This window comes from Vidua chalybeata, chromosome 1 (genome assembly GCF_026979565.1).
Source record: "Vidua chalybeata isolate OUT-0048 chromosome 1, bVidCha1 merged haplotype, whole genome shotgun sequence".
Lineage (NCBI taxonomy): Eukaryota > Metazoa > Chordata > Aves > Passeriformes > Viduidae > Vidua > Vidua chalybeata.
In genome coordinates, this window is record NC_071530.1 from 28,335,256 (window position 1) to 28,356,923 (window position 21,668).

General features: G+C 34.8%; 1 protein-coding gene across 2 annotated transcripts in view; it reads right to left on the reverse strand.

Moving 5' to 3' along the window:
* Positions 1-3,921: 3,921 nt before the first annotated feature.
* DGKB (diacylglycerol kinase beta) overlaps positions 3,922-21,668 on the reverse strand; it is a 337,113-nt gene continuing 319,366 nt past the window's right edge. For both annotated transcript variants that reach the window (XM_053956128.1, XM_053956122.1), the window contains 3 exons: positions 18,786-18,906; positions 16,383-16,443; positions 3,922-6,349 (listed from right to left, as the gene is read on the reverse strand). In XM_053956128.1, the coding sequence (XP_053812103.1) occupies positions 6,242-6,349; positions 16,383-16,443; positions 18,786-18,906 (290 nt within the window). In that variant the 3' untranslated portion in view covers positions 3,922-6,241. The remainder of the gene's footprint in view (positions 6,350-16,382; positions 16,444-18,785; positions 18,907-21,668) is intronic.

Consider the following 21,668-nt stretch of genomic DNA (forward strand, 5'->3'; position numbering starts at 1 on the left):
TAGGTTCCTCCACACAATTTAATGAATTTTGATGAAACAGAGGTTAAGGAATTTTTGACCAGCACTATTGACAAAGTATGGAGGCCTGAATTTGCATCTCAGTCCAAGTTTAGACTTTGTAAATCAGGCAGCTAAACCAAATCTTTCAAAGCTCCTTGTAATCTATTTGTATTGAAAGATTAAAAGAAACATTTAGCTAGTTTTCCAGAAAAAAAAAACCCAATCAACATAACAAAAGAAACAACAAGAAAACCCCATCAGTATTCAGATTATAATCAAAGAAAACAGTGATTGATATCAATGAGGTAAAAGTTCCTTAATCTATATATATATATTGTTGTAACAAGTTCATACTACTGATAAGAAAACCCAACACACCCATTTCCCCCCCGAAATTCTCTCAAGCTACCCAGTAATGAACAAGTTCTTTCTTTTTTCCTTGAATAATAGGGCTGAATTGAAACATATGGAAGTTCAATTTAGATGGAATAGATCTTCCTGCATTTGCTTGCTTACATGTGTGTATGATAAACACATTTTATATCTGTCTGAATCAAAGTTAGAGTTCTTATCATTCTGGGATAAAAGGAGAGGTTTAGAATGTTTCATATTTACTCAAAAACCCAACAAAAAAGAAACCATCACACTAACAAACGCTACACCACATCCTCTGCAAAAGCTAATCTCATGGCTGGGCAGAAGTTACAGTGACAATGTTTATGTTGCAATGTCCACCTCACCAAGGGACAGAGCTATCATCAATCTTCCTCTGCAGGTACAAATAATTTACAGAATAGTTGTTATCATGTGGTTTGGTTGCCTGAGCTTTTTTTTGTATACTTAATGTAAATAGAATGACAGCCCTGAAGACTGACAATTACTTATTAGCCAGCACAACTTGGCTCATAAAGATGGTTTTCACCAAAAGAGTGAGAAGTGCTCACTTCCCTGTCCAAAAAAGCAGCTTACTAATGCAAATTTCTGTGTTCCTTCACAGCATTCAAATTTTACCCTAGGTAAAAAAAAAACCAACCAAAATTTACTTCAAAGAGGTCCATCAGCAGCTAAGTATTTTCATATCAACACTAGTATAAAAATTGACCTGAAAACTTCAAAATCTTTCCTTCTCACTCAGACCCAGCAGACTATTTTCCACGTTTATTAGATTGGGTACCTCACATGAATCTGCTTCTTTACCATCAACCCCCTTACTATAAATAACAAAGCCTGATGATTATCACTTACTCTTTGTATGAGTCACATTTAAAGAGAGCCCTGAGGTGCTTTTCAATGAACCTCTTTGAATCATGAATCATAAAGGAAAGAAAGCAGATTCTGAATATCACCATACCCAGATTCTAGATGCCTAGAAGTATTGTTTCCTATTAAGAGTTCCAAGCTGTTAGGCAGTTTCACATAATGGAAGTCAATGGTCATAGAGAAGTTTCTCTTCTTCAGAGGTATTTGTAAAATTAAGAGAACCTGGTAATAGAAAAGCTCCATTCACGTACATGCAAATCAGAAAAGGTGAAACCCCTTATTTCAAAACCAACCGAAAATCCATAGTCTGAACAAAAACAAGAGTAAGAGCCATCAGGCTCCCCACAGCACAAACCCAGGTTGGGCAGACACCAGCAAACCCTGGTAGACATAAGGACAATTTCCACCTCAGTCGTTGCTGCACAACACTCAGAGCCTCACATACCACAGATTTTAAGCTATTACTTTATTTCTCATTAACAGCTTCCAGGTCTCGCCCATGTTTTATTCATTTTCCAGCCAGGCCTACAGTAAGGCTTTTACTCACCTCAGCAGGACCACAAGAAGTTTCCTTCCTTATGGACAGAGAGAAAACAGAATGCTTTCAGACCTGATGGAGCTGGAGACAAGCAGCAATTAGCTGACAACAGGCTGACACGTTCTCCACCACTCTTGCATAAAACATTGAGCTGTGCTACTCTGGCCCACCTCAGCTTTCTAAATTTATTTATTTATTTTCAGGCTAACTACTTAGTAGCATGGCAAACTGCTGTTTTGCAAAGGCAAATTTTCTTCATTTTTTTTTCAGGGTGTGAAAGAAAGAGATAAAGTCCTGGAAAGTCTTCTACCTTCTTCTGACAATCCTTCAGCTTCCCTTTGCTTGCAAGTCCTTCCCACTTCCCATGGAGGGACCGATAGTATTGTCTACCTCAGCCCAAATTTCTCTGGGTCTTTCTGCCTCCAAAGCAAGGAAAGACTATTTACCTCCTTCAGCCTTAAATGGAAGGGCTCTCTAGATAAATGTAATTAACCCATTTAATCTAGCTCATTGCTGCTCATTAACCCTGAGTGTCTTCATCTGGTCTCCCAGGTCCCACACAACCAGTTCTGTGGATGGCACTGCATCATGCTTCACTTTGAGCATGTTTTCTTGCTCCATAGCAGAGTTCTCTGATCTTCTCCTGCTTCCTTGTCTAGAGATAATTCTTCCTGGCTTTTTTTTCCCATTTTGTAGCCATTCTCCCTGGTCACTCCCACAGAGAAGTGAGGGACAGCGCCACTCAGAAGTGCCTGCTTCCCAGAAAATCTTGGTCTTGCTGTGGCCTACCTCTAAGTTACAAGCCCCAGAAGCCAGTTGGGGTTAAAGGCAGTAACTTGTAGAATACAACTAGTACACTAAATCACTAATAATCACTAAAATGCTGTTATCTTGGCAAATAAATAGTAACCTAAATATTTATAAAAATAAAAAAGGTATTTTTCTGCCTTTCATACCATAGCTGACTATATTCTTTCTTACACTGATATTCTGAAACATGCTGAAATCTGTAACTTTATTTGCCTTAAATAATTTTGGATATTAGCTAGTCATTGTTGTGATGTATATGCAATCATAGAAAAGATTAAGATAAGATAGGAGTGAGCAAATGCAATAGAAAGTCTACTCCTGTTTCAGAAACTAAGTATTTCCTGTCTTATCAGAGTCCTGAGCATACCAGCAGGATTGCTGGTCTGGCATGAACACACACATATGCATACCAACAAGCCTAAATCATGAGGTATCACCCCTAGCTTTAAACAATTGTGATGATTTGCATACAAATACCTTACAAGTCCTGGAAAGAGTAATTCTCTATTTGTCTCTGCAAGAAATTCTTCTTCTACTTCTTTTTAATAGGAACACATGTGAAATGAGAGAGACTGACCAATATCAGAAGTTAAATTTTTTTCCTGAGATGACATGTTCTTTTGTCAGCACATTGCCCAGTTGACACACACTTATCAAAGATTTGCAAATCTAGTATTACATTTAATACCTATATATTTTAATTGTCATTTACATTGCAAAAGTCATTAATGAAGCCTTAAGGAATGCTTCATTGGAAAGAGTAGAAGGTTTACAGATACCTTCTTCAGTCAACCTAAGAACAATGTGTCTGTTTCAGCTGTATGTAGATATATGCACATATTCTTTGTTTCACTTCTTACACCAATGAATAATTTCATATTAGTTCTGTGCATACTGAAGTGAAGAAAAGAATCTTCACTTTTTAAGTTCTCTTTCATTAAATCAACCATTTTCTTTTCATACTATGTTTCATGTACTCCAAGTTTTTCTCTTCACCACCAATACTTTCAACCTGAGAATGGTTTTAAATTATTAGAGGCCATGATAAAAAAGCCCCAAACAACCAAAATTAATAGAAAGACAGTCTCTGCTATGAAAACTGTTAATTCAGTATAATGGCTGCTGTGTTCTATTTTGTTACAGTGAGAATTTATACACACTGACCAGCAGATCTGATTTACTTTTTTTATGTCTATTCAGAGTTGTATGTAATTCTGATGGCATGGATTACTCTGTCCCTCTTTATATAAAAAGTGTTGTGACCAACGCTATCACAGACTGACACATTTAAAATTGCATACATTATTTAGTAATACCTTATGTATAATTTTATTTGTTTTCAGAGTTACAATGTTCATGAGATAATCATAGAGAATACATTATATATTGTTGTTAAACACATTTTTGCCACAAAAAGTTGATAGCATTGGTAGAAAATCCTATGTCAAGTTATGTGAAAATATTTATCACCTGTAACCATAATTTCATAAAACCAATATACACTTTACGTAACATTATACCAGCAAATTCCTTTTTTTTTGCAAATAACCTTTGCTCTATACTTATGCATGTTTGTAGTTTAGTGCATCAAATGCTTCTGTGTGTGTGTGTTTGCAATGCACAGGAAAAATACTAGTTTACTCCTATGGTAACTGTAAATGTCAACACCACTGGACCCAAGAATGGTGAATTACAAGATCTTAATTTTAGCGAATAATCACCTTCATATTTTTCTACCTAATGCTGAACAAAACATTAATTGGCATTTACCTCCTAATGTTTACAGAACATAGACTGTATATTTCAAAGACATAATCCTTACCAACTATATACTGACTTTTATTTTAATGTCTATTATATAAATTAGGACTCTGTTGAATTCTTATACTGAGGAACAAATGATAGTAACTTTATTCAAATACATGCACAGTACCGTGCACTACAACATGATGAAATATTATTTTTAAAATGGATGAATGAATCAATAGAAAAATAGATTTAATAAATAATTAACATTTTAAAGTCTGGATAAAAATGGGAAATCATGCATTTCAAGCAAAATTTTATTCTTTCCTTGTTTTTTTTATGAAATCTCTGAGAACTTAAGACATGCAGAGCTGAGAAGCAGCTCACTCTGAACAAAGAACAATGTTAAGACTGCACAAAAAGTTTTGTTTGAGATTCTTTATATGCAAGACTGAAAAAATTTGCCATTCTTCGACTTCCCTTCAACATTAGACAGTGCTGTGCAAACCTCAGACAAATCCCTGTATTATGATTTCTAAGCTATTAGGAAGTCTCTCAGAGAGCTAAGAAAGTTAAAACCTGAGCAACTGCCTCACCAAAATTTATGACAAGAAATGTCTGGATTTCAGATAGCAGACTAGAAAAGGGTAATAGAAAACAGGTCATAATTTCCTTGAGAGATTAACTTAGGGGATGAGTAATTATGGATAGAATAAATTTATAAATTGTTATGATACAAAAAATATGTTTAATTTTCTAATATTTAGAGTTCATCTATATGTCTCAATATTTAGCATATGTTACTATGTCAATCAATTTTTGAAACAAATAAAAGGTGAATATTTAATTGAAATTAATTTAATGTTTTTCCCTACCCAAACATTTGTCTGGACATTGACAATGCAATCAAAAGAACTGTAAATTTTCAGAAGTGAGTCTACTCCAGTGAGTTTGATTAATTATGCATTAACCCATTTCTCTGAAGCATCCTTCACTAAATCTTTGGTGGGAAATGCACTTTAATTAGGCATGAGCTTTGGTTATTTGTGTGCATATGCACTATGCTATTGGTCAATGTGGAGAATGATTTAAAGTTTGCCATGTTACAGAGATGTAGTGCTCGTGAAAATAATTCTAGGGTTTCAACAGACACTGATGGCTTGTTTTGCAAGTCTTATTATCTTCACTCAGCATGATCTTCTTAGTCCCAAAGTTTTTGCTCAAGCTTTCATCAACTTGTAATCTTAACAAAAACTTACACAAGAACAATCATGATCATTTGAATACTGTGCATATTGTTAGATGTTTTCAGCAGGTACAGTTACTCATGTACATAGGAGTTATCAGACTAACTTACAGGATTTTAATACTTAGTCTAATAAACATATTCTCAGGGTAGAAAGAAATTATAAACTAAAAATACAGGTTAATGAGACCTGCAATGTTTCTACTCTGAAACAGGTCAGATTGACTATTCATGTAAAGATGTTTGATTGAAGAGATACTATTGAACTTATGGCATATGTTTAATGTAGCAGAAAAAGCTTAAACAGAAAAGAGAAAAAATCAAATTATCCATGACATTCTCTTCCCATATTCCATGGCAGAATTAGTCCACAGATTAGTAAATGGTAACGCATGCAACAAAAAATATGCTGTATCACTGTATGTAAACATCTGCTTTCATCATGCAAAATGCCTACAAAACTGTGACAACATTTTTTTCTAGTAGCATAGTTTTACATCAGCTCAGCTACAGAACAGCTAAACCAAAATCCAAGATTTTGCAAATAGAAGATATTCTAAAATTCTTGAAAGATTTCCGGCATAAATATTCCAAAGCCCAACAAAGCTAATTTTTTTTTTTTTTAACTAAACTACATAGGCTTATTCCTTGCTGTGGTTCCTTGTTCTTTTGATGATAGAAGAGAAAAGACCAGTTTTTGGAGGTGGTCCCATCAACATGGGGGCTTGGTTCTTGTGAGTAATTTTTATCTGGGGAAGAAAGAAGAAAAACAGAGTTACCCCTTGAGCCAGTTCAGTTCCAACTATTTGAGATGCCTGATTTATCTTTATATATAACTTCAAGACCTGCATCATTTCATCTAAGCTAAAAGGAAAATACCTGTTTTTTTAATGAATGATGTTCCATATGCAGTAGACCAATCTATGTGTAATAGTTTTCCCACAAATAATTTGAATTATATGCAAAAAATTAATAAATACATGCAATAAAATACATGCCAATATATAATCATACTTTTTGAGTGTGGGATTTATTGCTTGCTGTTGAGGAAGAATTTAAATTTGGAAAGAACATACATGCTGACAGACCAAGCTGTTGCCTATTATTAAGATATAACTTATGTCTTTACATGCTTTATTTATACATCTAATCAAGCTGTACTGTTTTACCACAGGACAGTGCTTAATTTCAAAACAGCCATGGGGAACAAAAGTGCAAAGTTAATACACAAGAAAAGGTCCAAAATATGAACTAGCATTCTAATTTGTTAATTAATTGTTAATAGAATAGGCTCAAATATTGAAAAGACCATTTAAAACACTTTGTAAGACTGCTCTAAAGCCACCCATTTTGATTTCTTTGATACAGAACTACGAATCACCTTAAATGAGACAACCTTAAAGTAGATTATGTCTGCAATTTTCTCTAATTCAAGTCTAAATTAGAGAAGACATTTTATGAATGTATGCTATGCTCAAAGCTAATTGAAAGCAATTATCAAAGTGGCATTTTGTCTGTGACTTTAAGATACATTGTAAGATAATAAATGATTCTCATTATGTAATAAAAAGGTCACATCTTGCCTTTGGGCTAGTGACGTTAGGAGTTTTTCAAAAGCAATCCGAGACATTTTCTTTAGTGAACTACGACTAATACAAGAACCATCACTTATTAAATATCAGTTGTCACCTGCATAGTCCCCACATAAGAGATGGTATCTCTTTCAAAAAGAAACACCACCTCATTAAAAACTGGAAAAATATATCTCTTAAAGTGCATACCTGACATTTTCAAGTTAAAATGAATATCCTTCACTTGTCATTCACTAATAGTAAATGAAACAAAAAATGTCACGTGGAGGGGCTCATTAAAATATAGATCAGGACATTTCTTGGGGTAGAAATTTACTTTACAATGTAAGAAGACAGAAACATAAAAATCTCAACAGAGTGTGTGTCTTGGTTTAACTCTATTAGAGCCTTTACTCTCCAAATGCTCATTTTTATGCCACCTTAGTTCATTAACTTCAAATTTCATGTGGGACCTCTTTTTGTCAACACTATTCATTAGTATTGAATATAGCATATGGGGGGTTCTTGGCAACGTAGATTACTTTCACATGGATAATAACTCTGGCTTTCAAAGACTGGCACCAATATATTTTCTCACAATAAATTCTGCTTCAGGCATCACTTTGGAAGCCAAATCTGTAGTTGGGGTAAGCTGGCATTATTCCATTGATGCCAGTACCAGCTGATGATCTGGTCCTGGAAAATTGCCTATTTTTGTAACTTCCACATACTTCATAAGACATATTTTGGGGATCAGGAGCAGTGATGGTATCAACTTGATCCTGAGGATCATGACATGAAGTAACCTACAGCTGGTGTGAATGAATTTTTCAAGTCATAAAGAGTTTAGCTTATTGCAAGATTTGGCCATGATGTAGCAGTAGGAATGCCTTTAAGTTTCCTTTCTGAGGTAAAACATAGTAATTCCATCCTAAAGTGAGTGAATAAAAGAGCAAAGCTCAAAAGAGGTCTTTAGTATGAAGGGATGAGGTAATCCTGAGACCCTGTACAGATTGCATGTCGGGTTGGGGCTGTTCAGTGCTCCTCAGGATGAATGCAATTACATACTGAGTAAATGTTTATCATTTGTAATGTTCTTTCTTGGCTTGAGCCATCTGTTTCAGAGACCACAACCTCTTCAGTATGTTGCTTCCTATCAGCTGAGATCAGCTAACAGGCCTGAATACAATTAACCACTACCATGCATGAGGTTGAGTCCTATATGCCTCTCTCCAAGACATATTTTTCAACTGTTATAAATAGGCACGATTTCAATGGTGTAAAATATTTTACATTCTGAAAATACTACAATAAAGTGTAAATTTAAAGTATATATTTTTACTTAGTCATGGTAGTGTCTATTAACATTGCATTGGTTAACAAAGATAACCATCAATTCCTCACTTTCTTACCCTAAAAAAAATTAAATAAATTGAAACATCTTATTTTTGGCTGATGAAAAGAGATCAGTATGTTTCTGAACCGTTGCAGTATTTTGCCTGAAGAAGCTTAATTTTGTCTTTCTCAATACTCTCAGGCATTGCACTTCTGCCCTGGTCTCTCGCTTCTGCTTCTGTTCTCATACTGGCAACACTGCCAGAGTCGGAGCTGTGAGTTTGGGAGACAAGTGACAGTGCTCACTTCAAGATGGGAATGAGCACTGAGGATCTCAGACAGAGAAATAATGTTGTAGGTCAAAGTAGGGCCTAACATTGAAAGTGCACTATAGGAGGACAAAAAGAGAGCAAGAGAGAGAGAGAGAGATCTTTACTTAGAAGCAGCAGAGACTTTGTTAAGTTAAAAATTCCTACTTACAGCTCTATAGAGATTCTGCGTGTGTGCACAGGGACTGTCTAAAGACTAACATTTACCATGCAGTTTCTCTTCCATTCAGCAAGCATCTTCACGTCTTTTTTAGTAGAAACACAATTATAAAAGTTTTAAAGAAGACCCTTTAAAAAAAATTTTAATGTTTCCTAGATTTACCTGTTAATAACATACACACATGTACATGAGAAAAAAGAGATTGCGCAGACAAAAATCCAGAAAGCTAAAATCCTAACCTAATGTATTTTTAGGAATAGATAATATATACTCATAGAAATTACTATGGAATTCTGGAAAACAATTTTTGAGATCACTTACTCAATTTAGTGAAAATATGTAATAACTTGAGGATAATATAGAGAACATTGTAAACATAAATGGAGTGCCTGAATTTCTGCTGGAAGAAAAACAAAACAAACAAACAAACACACAACCACCCCAAAAAATCCAAGCCAACCAAAAAAAAAAACAAAAAAAACCCAAAACAACAAACCCCCTCCCCTAAACAAACATCAACAAAAAAACCAACAAAAAACAAACAAACAAAAAAAACCCAAACCAAATCCAAATAAACAAAAAACCCACAAACAAACAAAACCACCCCAAACAAACAAGAAATTATTTTACATACTTGGTATAAATTTATATTTAAAGACAGACAAAATCAGAAAATAACAGAATTCCATTTTGGGGGTAAGTACGTAGCCACCTGATTTGCTAAGATACCATGGATTTTTGTTGTAAGCCTGCTCCACAACATTCTAGGCTAAACTTAAAGTGTTGAAGCCAATGACAAACCTCTTATTCACTAATTGAAGCCAAGATTTTATCCCACAAGGGTTGGTGTATATATACTAAATATTTATTTAGCAGAAAAATATTGCATTTGCAGAAATCATCTTTCCAGTATTAGAAAGTATCTCCAGTGATTGTATTTGTGGTAAGGAATACTAGGTCAAATTGAAAGAGTATAATTCTCAAAAGAAGAGATGATAATATCTCCCTATATGTCCATAGAAAATTTTGTGATAAAAAAGAAGCCTGAATTTTTTCATACTAAAAATTCTTACAAATGCATGAATCAGGCCTTTATTTGTTTTAGGAGCAGGTCAGAATTTCAAAATGCCTTGAAGCCACATTAATATCCACTAAATGAAATGCAGTGAGCATAAAAAATTTTAGCATGATAACAGTATCTTTTAGGTCAGTCAGTTTTACTTTCATGTTCCTTTTTCTGCAGTATATACTGGTTACCTTTATGCTTCAAAGAATGCCTAAACATTTACTATTTACTATGTCAGAAGACATGGTACTATAAATGCAGGTTCTAAATTATTGCACTAGCTGACAATAGAAACCTGGAAACAGAGCTAATCAGCTCTGCTTAGAATATTTCAATTAAGGTTAAAAAACATATAACTGTATTTTAAAGACAGAGGGGAAAAACTGCGAGGAAAAAAACCCCAGCCTTATTCAACTGGATCCATTACTTTATGGTTACTTTTTTACATGTTCTCAGCAGGGTTTAGATGTTGGTTGTTTTGAGGGTAAGAGGGTTTTCTCACAGTCTAGACACCCAAACCCTGCTCCGCTTACAGGAAATGGAGGGATGCAACTCCTCTATATCCCAGGAGTGCCAAACACTTTTATCTTCCTTAGGTGATCAAGAGTGTTTGGGGAATCATGTTATGAATCAGAGTGATAAAATGTAGGCACTGCTGAGCAAAATTAACCTGTGACTTGAATTATGTGCCATTTTGGGCAAAATCTCTCAGATCTAGACTAGTTGTTTTAAAAGCGTTATGCAACACATCTTAAATAAATTTCTAAACAATATTATTGTGCAAAGTGCAATCAAATCTAATCAGTTTGGCATTAATTAAGCTCTAATAATATACTCTAGTCTCTCTCCTAAGTAGTATGATCCGTTTCCCCTTCACACAGGTAGATTGGAAAACGTTACGGTGTCATCATAATTTTTAAACATACTGAGAAAATGACAGAGCTGCAAAATTAAAATAAATGATTAATGGCATTTTTTTCATGTTTTGTACTAATAGGTATCACTGAGGTTTTAAATTAATAGAGCTGTCAGCTCAGGGTTGTTACAGATCCAGTGCAGAACTAAAATGGAAATTATGTATTCCACAGATACCTAAAGATGACACTTTGGAATATTTTAAATTTTAATTAGTAGGTGCAATTGTTTTTCCTCCTCCTCCCTAAAACTACTGCAAATTAATTGGCAATTAGTCACAACTAATTCTTTTCTTAACAATCTGAACTGGAAAGAAAGGTGCACTACATGCTACAGTATTTGTCTGGGGCGCAGAAAGCACACATGCAGTAAATTGCTTTGTCAATTACAAAAACTACTGTTGTGAAATTAAGAAAAAAAAATGCATACATAAACAAAAATAATTAAAGTGCAGTGTACCTGTGACCACAAATAATAATGCCCAGCTGCAAAATAAAATTTTAAAAACTCAATAAATCAATCTGGCCTTGGAACAGAATGCACACTGCTGCTCAAAAGGGAAAGAAAGTGCAGCATTTTCATATAACATCAAAAATCCTCCCTAGTGAGTGATTTCCATTTTTAGGTAAACTATGTAGCAATTGGCTAACATTCTATTGAAATCAGCCATCATATCTAGGACCCAGATCCTGTTTGCTCTAAAGTGGCAGATGTAGTAGGTTAAATTCTCTCATTATAAAGAACTGATAAGAAAATATTGGTGCAACCAGAGGCATGGAAAGAAGATACTTTACAGACAGAGTCTAGAATACAGCTGCTGCTGCTTCATGTGATGTGTTGGAGATATGGAGACATGTCTCCATGATATTGGAGACAATGGATCTATATAAAAACAAATCTGTAACTCTCTTTTAGTTTTCTCACATAGCTCTGGCACATAGTGATAATAAAAGCTTGGTTTGGTTTGGTTTAAGTTCTTGATTCTCTCTGTATCTAACTCCAGGACAGAAGGATCTCTGTGCCCTGGCTCATCACATCTCTAGGGACTAAAGGACAAACTGGAGACAAAGCACTCATTCCAAACTTATTTTTAAGGTGCATTCAAATTACAGTATTTTGAAATACTAATTTTGTGTAACATTATTCCACTACTTACTCCAAATAACAGTTAACAATCAGGAAGCAATTCTAAAAATACTGCGTCTCAGATACCTGTGAAACTGTGTTTCTGGCAATCCATTAGGTGAGCTCTGACTATGGGTTTTTATTTTTGTTTCTTTATTTAAGCAATATTCTTGCATCTTCTATAGACATTTCTGTCTTCTACTTTTAATCTCATGTTTCTAGAAGCTTGACACTCTTTCAGATATCATGCCAAGCAAGTCAGGAATAGATGAAAGAACAGAAATTGCAGTTATTTCTAATTAGGATGGAACATTGTTATAGATTTTTTCAAAACATTGCTAATAATTTATGTAGCTAAATTGAAAGATTACTTTTCTTAAGAAAAAAAAAAAAAACCCTGATGGCTAAAGCTAGACGTTTATTGAATTAACTTGAGAGTCTTTGAAGTTTCATTACTATTAATGACCTGTTTGGAGATCAGGTGAAACCATAGATATCTTTCATGTTGCTATATTTGTCTGGGAGAGCTCTGATAGAATTTCCTCTTCAGCTAATCAGACAAGATGTTTAACATAATATTAACATTATCATCTTTCCTTCTCCCAAAGAGTCTTCTATAAAAACACAGTGAAAACAATACAATTTGATGCTCAGATGCTTCATCTTATACCAGAGCAGAGTGACTTTGTTAGACGCTGCATTGTGCATGTGTTCAACATACTGAGTAATTCTGGATGACAGATTTTTACACCAAGCCACCCACACTTTTAAGAATGCACAGAACCTACAGGAGTGCATACTTGCTCCCCTGTATGGATGACAGGTGCATAAGCAATGTATCATCAAAGATTTTAAAAGAAACACACAACTATTTGTTTACTCCTAAAATTGATCACAGGAAGGAAAAATCAGAGATCACAGCTTCTGGAAAAGCAGTGCATTATCTACCATATTCCACAATATTTTCCCAGAGCTCACAGTATCATTTTGGAGAAGCATGGCCTCCATATACATGAGAAAGGACAGTGTCAGAAACTCATGCTATCTGTGGGAAACTTCTTTTCCAATCAGAAAGGAGAAGCTACAAAGAGAAACATGTTGATTCCTTCAACAGGAAATAAACTTCCAAGCCTGTATGTGCAGGCAGTATCCTATACAGACTAGGGATTTGAGGCTGAACTTGTTTTCCTGAATAGGCATAATAGAAAAGCAGGAGAATGTTGATCAGGTTGAACTTAATTACTTGAAAAATCATTTGGAAAAATGCTCTCATTTATATCAAAACCTGAAGCAATGCAGAAAAGTACTTTTGAGCTTAAGTACTTGCAATCTGAACTTCTTTCTGACTTAGTCTCTCTAATATTTATAGGTCAGTCCTTAAATATTGAATTTAGATGACACTGAAGATCCTAAGATACCAAAAATAAAGTGTATTATTTCAACTTCATAAAAGACAGTTGAAGGGGGAAAGATAGCATTTTGTTTTTTGCTGTTTTTTTTTTTTTTTTTTTTTTTTTTTTTTTAACAATAGCTTTCTGGCTGGAACACAAAAGAATCAAAAATCTGAGGCTCAGCTGTTGTGCCTCACTGATGTGTGCAACCTAACAAGGTGCAGACCTCTCCTAAAACTAGTGAGATGGTATATCCAAACACAACTTTAGCTTTTTTCCTTCAAAGAACATAGCTAGTAAACTAATAAGTGCCTTGCCTCAGCATCCTAATGAGAAGAGAGCTAGCTTGGGAATGTCTCTGCACAATGCAGGAACAGCAGCATCTTTATATACAGGACTCAATTTCTTATAAGAGAAGAGGCAAAAGGAAAGGAAAGCCAGATTATCACATGTGTCCTAAGGAACTAAACTTAGAGAGCTCTTTATCTGGCCATGATGATTTTTTTTTTTTCCATTTAAAAATCTGTCATTATTAATTTGCTTTCATTTTGGGAGAAAACATCAGTTTTTTCTCTAAAAAGGACAAGCCTCATGATTTTTATATTGGCCTCCTTATTAGTTTTCTGTAATTTGAGCTCTTGCTGGCTCAAATGACTGATTACATAGCTGACTAAGCCTAAAGAATTATTTTGATTTTCTGGGGGTTTTGTATAGACTCTGGTTTGGATACACATCACAGATATCACCCTCGTATTTACATGTACATTTGGCTTCCAAAAAAAGATCACTGTGAAGCACAAATTCAGATATCAAATCTGGATCTTTGGTTGAGAGAAACCTAATATCCATCTATGTCTAAAGACATTCTTCCTATTATCTAAGGAAGAATTCCTAGCTACTTTGCAGAGAACTTAAAGAAAAAACTCTACTGTAGTTAGAATTAGTGGGGAGGAAAGAGGTTGGACCATATATGTTTGCTTTGTAAGATGTAAGAAACAGAGCATAGTACATAAACAACAATGCAAGGAGCTATTGTAATAAATACTTAAGCTCCTCAGCAGAAAAAATAATCCTCAAAAATGACTAAAATAACAGAAAATAATATTTCTATATCTAAATTCATAGAAGTGCATTGGTATAGCAAGTAGTTCATGTATTTTTTCTTCAGAGGAAACAACTACATTCAACAGCATGGTTTTCTTATGCAGCACCAAGTATATTCTCATAAAAATGGTATAGCAAAAAGAATAGGTTCCTCAGAAGAGTATTTGCCATTTCTATCCCCTTTAAAACTGGACAGCAGTAATTATCAGTAGTAATTTACTGTTTCCTCAGAGCAGTAATTGAAATGTAAGAACTGTCTTTTTTTCCAGGTTTGTTTTCATGTGCACAGGCAGCTTCTGCTAGCATTATCAACCAGATAGCAGGGATTCTGCACAGACCAAGCATCAGGACAAAAAAAAAAAAAAAAAAAAAAAAAAAAAAGAGCACATGTTATTGCCAGCAACCTTCCATAAGTTCTCTTCTGTAATCTGGCAAATGAAAAATTCCATGAACAAGTAATTGCTGGGCTCAGAACTGTTGCTCTGCACTGAGCCACCCTTGTAGAAAAGGTAAAGATGATATCTCTTAACTCCAAAAGGTTTTCTCCAACAAATCTTATAAAATCCCCAGTGTTCTGCCTTCACACAGTAAGTGTTCATATGGTTCTCCTCACATTACAGAATCTTGAGCACTTCCCTAAAGAATGAGAATTCAGCATCCTTCACACCATCCAGCTGTACACAATGGTGTATCTGGTGAAAATGATCTACTACAACCCTCTTCTGCCATCCTAACCCATATATTATCAATTGCACACCTGATATTGTTATCCTGAACATTGCCCCTTTTATTTTTTTGTGTAACTTTTAATTCTACCAGAGACATAAAGTTCATGAAAGGAATTCAGTACCCTTTTTTTGAAAATTGCTCCCATTTGTAGTGGGATTTCTTCCTTATCACAATACTATTTTGTCATATTTACAAACTGCAAGGCTACAGCAATTAATCTATTTAAAAGCACAGGTCGTCTTTAGGGAACCAATATTAGTAGAACTGTGTATTAAAACACATTACTAAGATTACACAGGACAATAAAGAACTTGGATTTCTTCAGCCTCCTCTCTGAAAGCTTGGTTAGCATCTATAATTTATTGAAGAGAGATCAAAATGGAGAGCTCTTACAGATATACCTTTTCTTGCATTGTCTCTAAAGAAACTTCTTTGAGAAAGCTCCTATGCTATCCTAGGTTATCCTAACCTATGCAGATTGATGTTTGTGTGCCCTCAATTCATATGTGTGGGTACTGAAACAAGAAACTAATGAATTTCTTTTATTTACCCCTTAAACTGTAATGACTTAAAAAAAAAAAAAATAGTCCTACTGTATAATTCAAGCAAAACAGTTAAGACTTCAACTTTAATTAAAACTTCTTGATATGAACTCTGAAAAACACAAAAGAAAAGCTTCCTAAATTTTTAAGACTAATATTAGTTACTTTCTACATTTTAGCATCAAGATTGAATTTTCCTCAGCAATTGAGACCCTAAATCTGATACACCATCATAAATAAATGGTCATATTAGGTAAAGGGATAATGAGATTGCACTCGTCAAGTATTTTCCATACTTCTGAAATAGATGTCTTTTTATTCCACTCTAACCTGTGTTTGAATTCAGAATGCTAAACTGAAAATGCAGGGGGTACTAAAGTATATAAAAACAGTTTGTGAAGATGTTATTTAAGTAAATTGAGTTAATACTGATGAAAATGGTTGTCTTCTAAACAAAAGAGAAATATTTCTACCATTAAAAAAGAAGAGGAAGAAAAACAAACAGTTGCAATTACCGTGCAAGGAGTTTGCATCCAAGGTTCTCCATCTATCTGCATAGGCAGAGATTTGCTGGTCCTAAAGGTAAAAATTTCATAATATAAGAAAAAGAAATTAGAAAAAAAATGATAAATGAATTATTAAAAAGGCACATATGTGATGGCATACAGATATAACCCTTATTCACCCCTAAACTCCTATGAAATTTCCAGTATGACTCAATATGCTTACTAATGTAACACAGTCAACTTAAAAAGCTTAGTCTGATTTTCAACACACAAAGCAAAAACATGGCAAATATTAATGAATCTTGCTAGTAATACACTACTCTTTCATGGAAGAAGAGTCTGTAATTTGTGAAATAATGAGTGAATGACACAATAACTTCAGGAACAAACCTTATTAACAGAAAAGACAAACAAATTTGTGCTGTTTTTTATAATTTAGATTGCACTAGTATATATATATATTATACTACTGTAAAGGAAATAAGAAATAAATTTTAGGTCTATCATCATCACTTACTAGAATCACTATGTCTGAGTTAGACAGAACACTCAAAGAGAATGAAGTTTGCACTATATTCAGAGCGCTTAACATGCCATGTCATAAATTTAAATTGTTAGCAAAGGGGCACTGATCTCAACAGAAAGATACAGACAGTATTCCCTCTCTAGTTCTGGGTGTCACATTAAGAAAAGTGTAGCAAAATGAGAACAGAAATAAAAATGTATTACATTTTTTGGTCTTTTTTTTGCATTATAATAGTTTGCACACAAGACTATTGGAAATAGTGTGGAGTGGATAAATCTAATAATAGAAAAATTAGTAACTCATGTTGGTCAATGGAAATTCTGGTTTGGATGTTTTTTGAAAACAAGCTAACATTTAATGGAATTATCCACTGTCACCTCTTGCATCCTGGGTTTGGGTTCAATTAGGGGTTCTGATCTTTGTTAGTTTGCCAGTTCTGTGTACCCTCGTGCATCCCCCGTGTTTCCCCCCCCCCCCCCACCGTGGCTAGCTCCAGGCTGCCTGCCATTGGAGTTTCCCCCTGTCACTCTTGTAACCACTCCCTGCCAGCTCCTGAGGATTCCGTGCCCGTCACCCCATTCCCGTGATCCCACTCGACCCGAAGGCCCGTATCCGCCCCTGCCGTGTTCCCATTGGTCTCTGTAGTACACGTCACTGCCACAGTGTCTATTCATTGGGTGGGAGGACTCCCCGTCCTCCCTGTCCCAGCCCTATATCATCCTGCTGTCCCCTGGTCCCGGCGCCATATTCGTCCACACGAGGTTGGGAGCGGGCTGCGGCTTCTCCATTGCGGTTCTCGCAGCCAATAAAGCATCCAGCCACCACGCAGACGGATTTGGATGAATTCCCTGCCTCTTTGTTTCCTCCCTAGCGCCAACGGTAAAGCGCGGCCAGCAGCCCACCCCAGAGAGTGGCAGCAGAAGTGCCCGGGAATTGCGGCAAGCCCTGGCCTGGATGAGAAGCCGAGACGCCCAAGCTGGGCACTTGAGAGCTGACCGGGGCTGAGAAAAGTAACGCACTGCTGCTGTCACCTATGGCCATAAATGGAGGAAGGGAAGACTGTTTAATGATCACTTTATAGTTCAGAAGAGTTCCTACTTATTTTTTATTGTTGCTCTTCTGTTTTAGGCTCATAGTTGTAAATCTTATGGGTTTAATAAATTCTGGAAAATTCTTCCTGAGGAATTATTCACTGAAAGAGAGACGGACAATTCTTTTTCAGTCCTTATTTAATCCAAAAGATAGAATAATTACTTTTTCCTTGTGCTCTAATTCAAATTTACTCTACTGTGAATGTTCTTAGAAATGATAAAACACAATGAAATTAGACTACTCCACCATCGACTCACACATACCAACAGATTTAATAATAGTGGCTTGTCAGAATTCAGTAAATAACAAATAAATTAAAAACAGAGCACTTTGACTTCCACAGATCAAAAAGTGCTTTACAATTACTAATTACACACTACTATTCCCTGGTGTGGTATGCATTATAAATGGGTTAAAATGTGACAAAGTAATGCTAAATTACTTTTGGCTTGAAATTGCATGGAGTGTATGTCAACAATAAACCCCAAGATGTTCATGCCTTATTCCTTCTGCTCCAAATGCTTGACAATATTTCTTCATTGGACAAAATGGCACTTGAATACAACATGTAAGGATTGAATGTAAACACCCTCTTTTTAGTTTTTGATGCATTTAAAGAAAGGAAGATGTATGGGCATAGAATGTGGATGGAATAAATTCATTTCACATACAAAAATGATACTTTACAAGAAATAATAATTATAATTATGACTGTTAAATTACAAAAGAAAGTCAATACATAAAACTCTTCAGTTCCACTACAACACTGCAGTGTGAATTAAAGCTGCTGATACCTGATGACAACAGATGAGCACTGGGCAAGCCGTCTTCCAGCACTTTTCAGACCTGTGTATATCTGTCCCATCTCCATGGCTCCTTCCAGACCCACCACTTCCATAAGCTGGTCACTTAGATCTGCAAAAGTTGAAAAAAATCCACATTTTGTCTTGACAGCATTTTGAAAACAGTCATATTGACCAATGAGCACTGTCAGAAGACAAGCTGATAATAAAAGATGTGGAGTATAGAACTGGCTAAAATTATTATTCCTAAGGAGAATTACAGATTGAAGTTGGACACAACTGGGCCCTGCTGTCACATTATTTTACAATACCCTAACCAAAATTATTCTGAAATAGAATAATTATATCCATTGTTTATTTTAATACATGGAGACTAAAGAAATAATTTAATTATATGAGAAAATTGAAGACATTGCTTTATTTTGGTTACCTGACACACAAAGAATGAGATGTTTACAGTGCAGAAATTTATGCTTTTTTATGTTTTTAACAGATATTTAAAATCTGCAAAGAAAAAGTCAGTGCTCCACACCCTATTGGATCCTCTTCTATACAGTACTTTCCAGACAATGTGTACAACTCTAATTCAGCCTTTATGTGCATGCATTGTCATTATGAGATGTTTTTATTTTTTGCATTGGATCAGTGTCTTAATTAGTACACAGATGCAATGCAAAAAGGCAGAAAAACACCTTAATTATCCACCTAGCCTTCCGACTTTCTCATGCCTGTTTGCACTCAGTTATATAATTTCTGTTTCACACTTGTTTTTTACTAAATAGTACTTCAGCATTAAACTTCAAAAGCTATTTAAATACATATTAGTTTACTTGACTCCAAGGAGTAAGGAAAAATTCTGTGTACAATTTCAGGTACAAACAGATACCAAAATAGTAATAAGCAGTCTGCTTTGAGAAGCAACCAAGCAAGGTAACAAAATATTATCCAGAATCAGCTGGGGTGTTTTGCATGAAATGTTTTATATTCTCCTGCATGAATACATGGTGCCAAGACCAAAAGGACAAGAAAAAGAAATATTTCTTTTCTAGCTGTATAATATGTGTATTTTATATATTGGCTGTTAACGTCAATGTTTCCAAAAGGTGCTTTGTTCAGTGAAGCAAAACATTGAGATAAAATGTTAGCGTCTATCATCACGCTGAAAAAAACAAAGAGACCACGTTACTCTGTGTATTTTAAACCCCTCAGCCCTTAATGAAGGTAAAATTTCATGCTAAAAATCGTATCTATGAGGCTATTCCAAAGTTTCAACGGGAGCCTTTTCTGATCACCTCTTTGTGCTTTCAATGAAGATAATTAACTGAAAGAAGTACTGTGATGAGGGAAAAAATATTAAAAGCAAACAGGATTTATGACCTGGATTATTCTGTTTCCAGCAGAAAATCTGATACTATCCAAAGCCTTCATTTTCCTTCTTATACTTTCTTAATATTTTCTACTTTATTCATTTTCTCATCACAGTGAAATCAGTTCCATAAAATAGTAATGAAGAAAAAAACCCCAACAATATTCTTGCCCATTAAGGGAAAATATAAAATGGTCAAAAGTTTAAAATGTACAATATGATTAATTCTAACTATATATTTTTATCGCTTGCATCCATGTACCATATTTAAGCCCAATTTTGTATGTCTGGCTTTTCATTACATTTTTTTTTCTTAAAATGTTTCCCATAAGTAACTAACATTTAAACTTAAGTGAGATTTAAACAAATGCTGCTTTTCTTGGTAGCCACAGAGACTTAACTGGGAAAGAACTACTCATTTTCAAAAATTTATGCATTATAAAAGCACATAGAACATTTTACATGTACTAAATCATTAAAATGTTTAGCCAAAGAAAACATCAAATTCCTATTCACTGGGCCATTAGAAAATTATTATTTTTTAAATGGAAGAATAATTAAGAACAGATTTTTATTTCTGACAGCTCAGGCAATATGTGCAGTATTCTGAATAGTGACATTTTCAGGGATATATATTTGATGCATCATTTTTCAGGAGCTGTGAGATTAGTGCCAGTAGCAGCAAAGTAACTAAGGGCCAAATCCTGCCCTTTGATCTATAGTGCACTTCTCATTAAATGTGGTATATTAAACTTTGGAAGATGGAACTGAATAATACTCTCATCTACCAAAAAAGTGAAGCCCTTTCAAAAATTTCATATTTGCAGTGGCATATTCCCAAAGTGGAGTTATTTTAGGCCAAATATGAATATTTTTAGAATCAAGCTTAAATTAGACATAACTTTCCTTCAGACGCAGTAAAAACTAAACCAAATGTAACATGCAATTATTGACTGCATTAGTTCACACTCCTGCCCTTGCTGATATATTTGACCTGATGCTTTTGCATAGTCATATCCATTTCAACAAATCCTTGAGATATATTGATAAAAACTCAAGTGAGAAGTGGAAAAGGGAGTGTGTCTATTTTAGTCCCACTTTTCAACAATGTCACATGGCTATAGGTACACTGGTTGATTATAAAGGATCAAGACATAAACAACAGGATGATATTTCTTCTTAAAAGGTCTCCACCAAAGACTTTGAAAGAGACTAAGGAAGGTCTGTTAAAGGAGATCTGATCTTCTATTAAATTAACAGATAGGAAAGGGGAAGTCATTCTTCATTCTGGTGGAAGTTTATCACTGATTTTTCAGAAAAATCAGGGCCTCTGTACTGCTCAACATGCACCCCAAAATAATCTGGAGATAGAAGTAGACAGTGAGTAATGAAGATTCAACAAAGGAAAAACAAAACCCAATTATAAAAAAGTTTAGGAATTTTACAGTACTGAGTAATGGGGCTTTGCAAAGGCAGTAAGTTCAATATATGTAACTTAAGGTCCATAA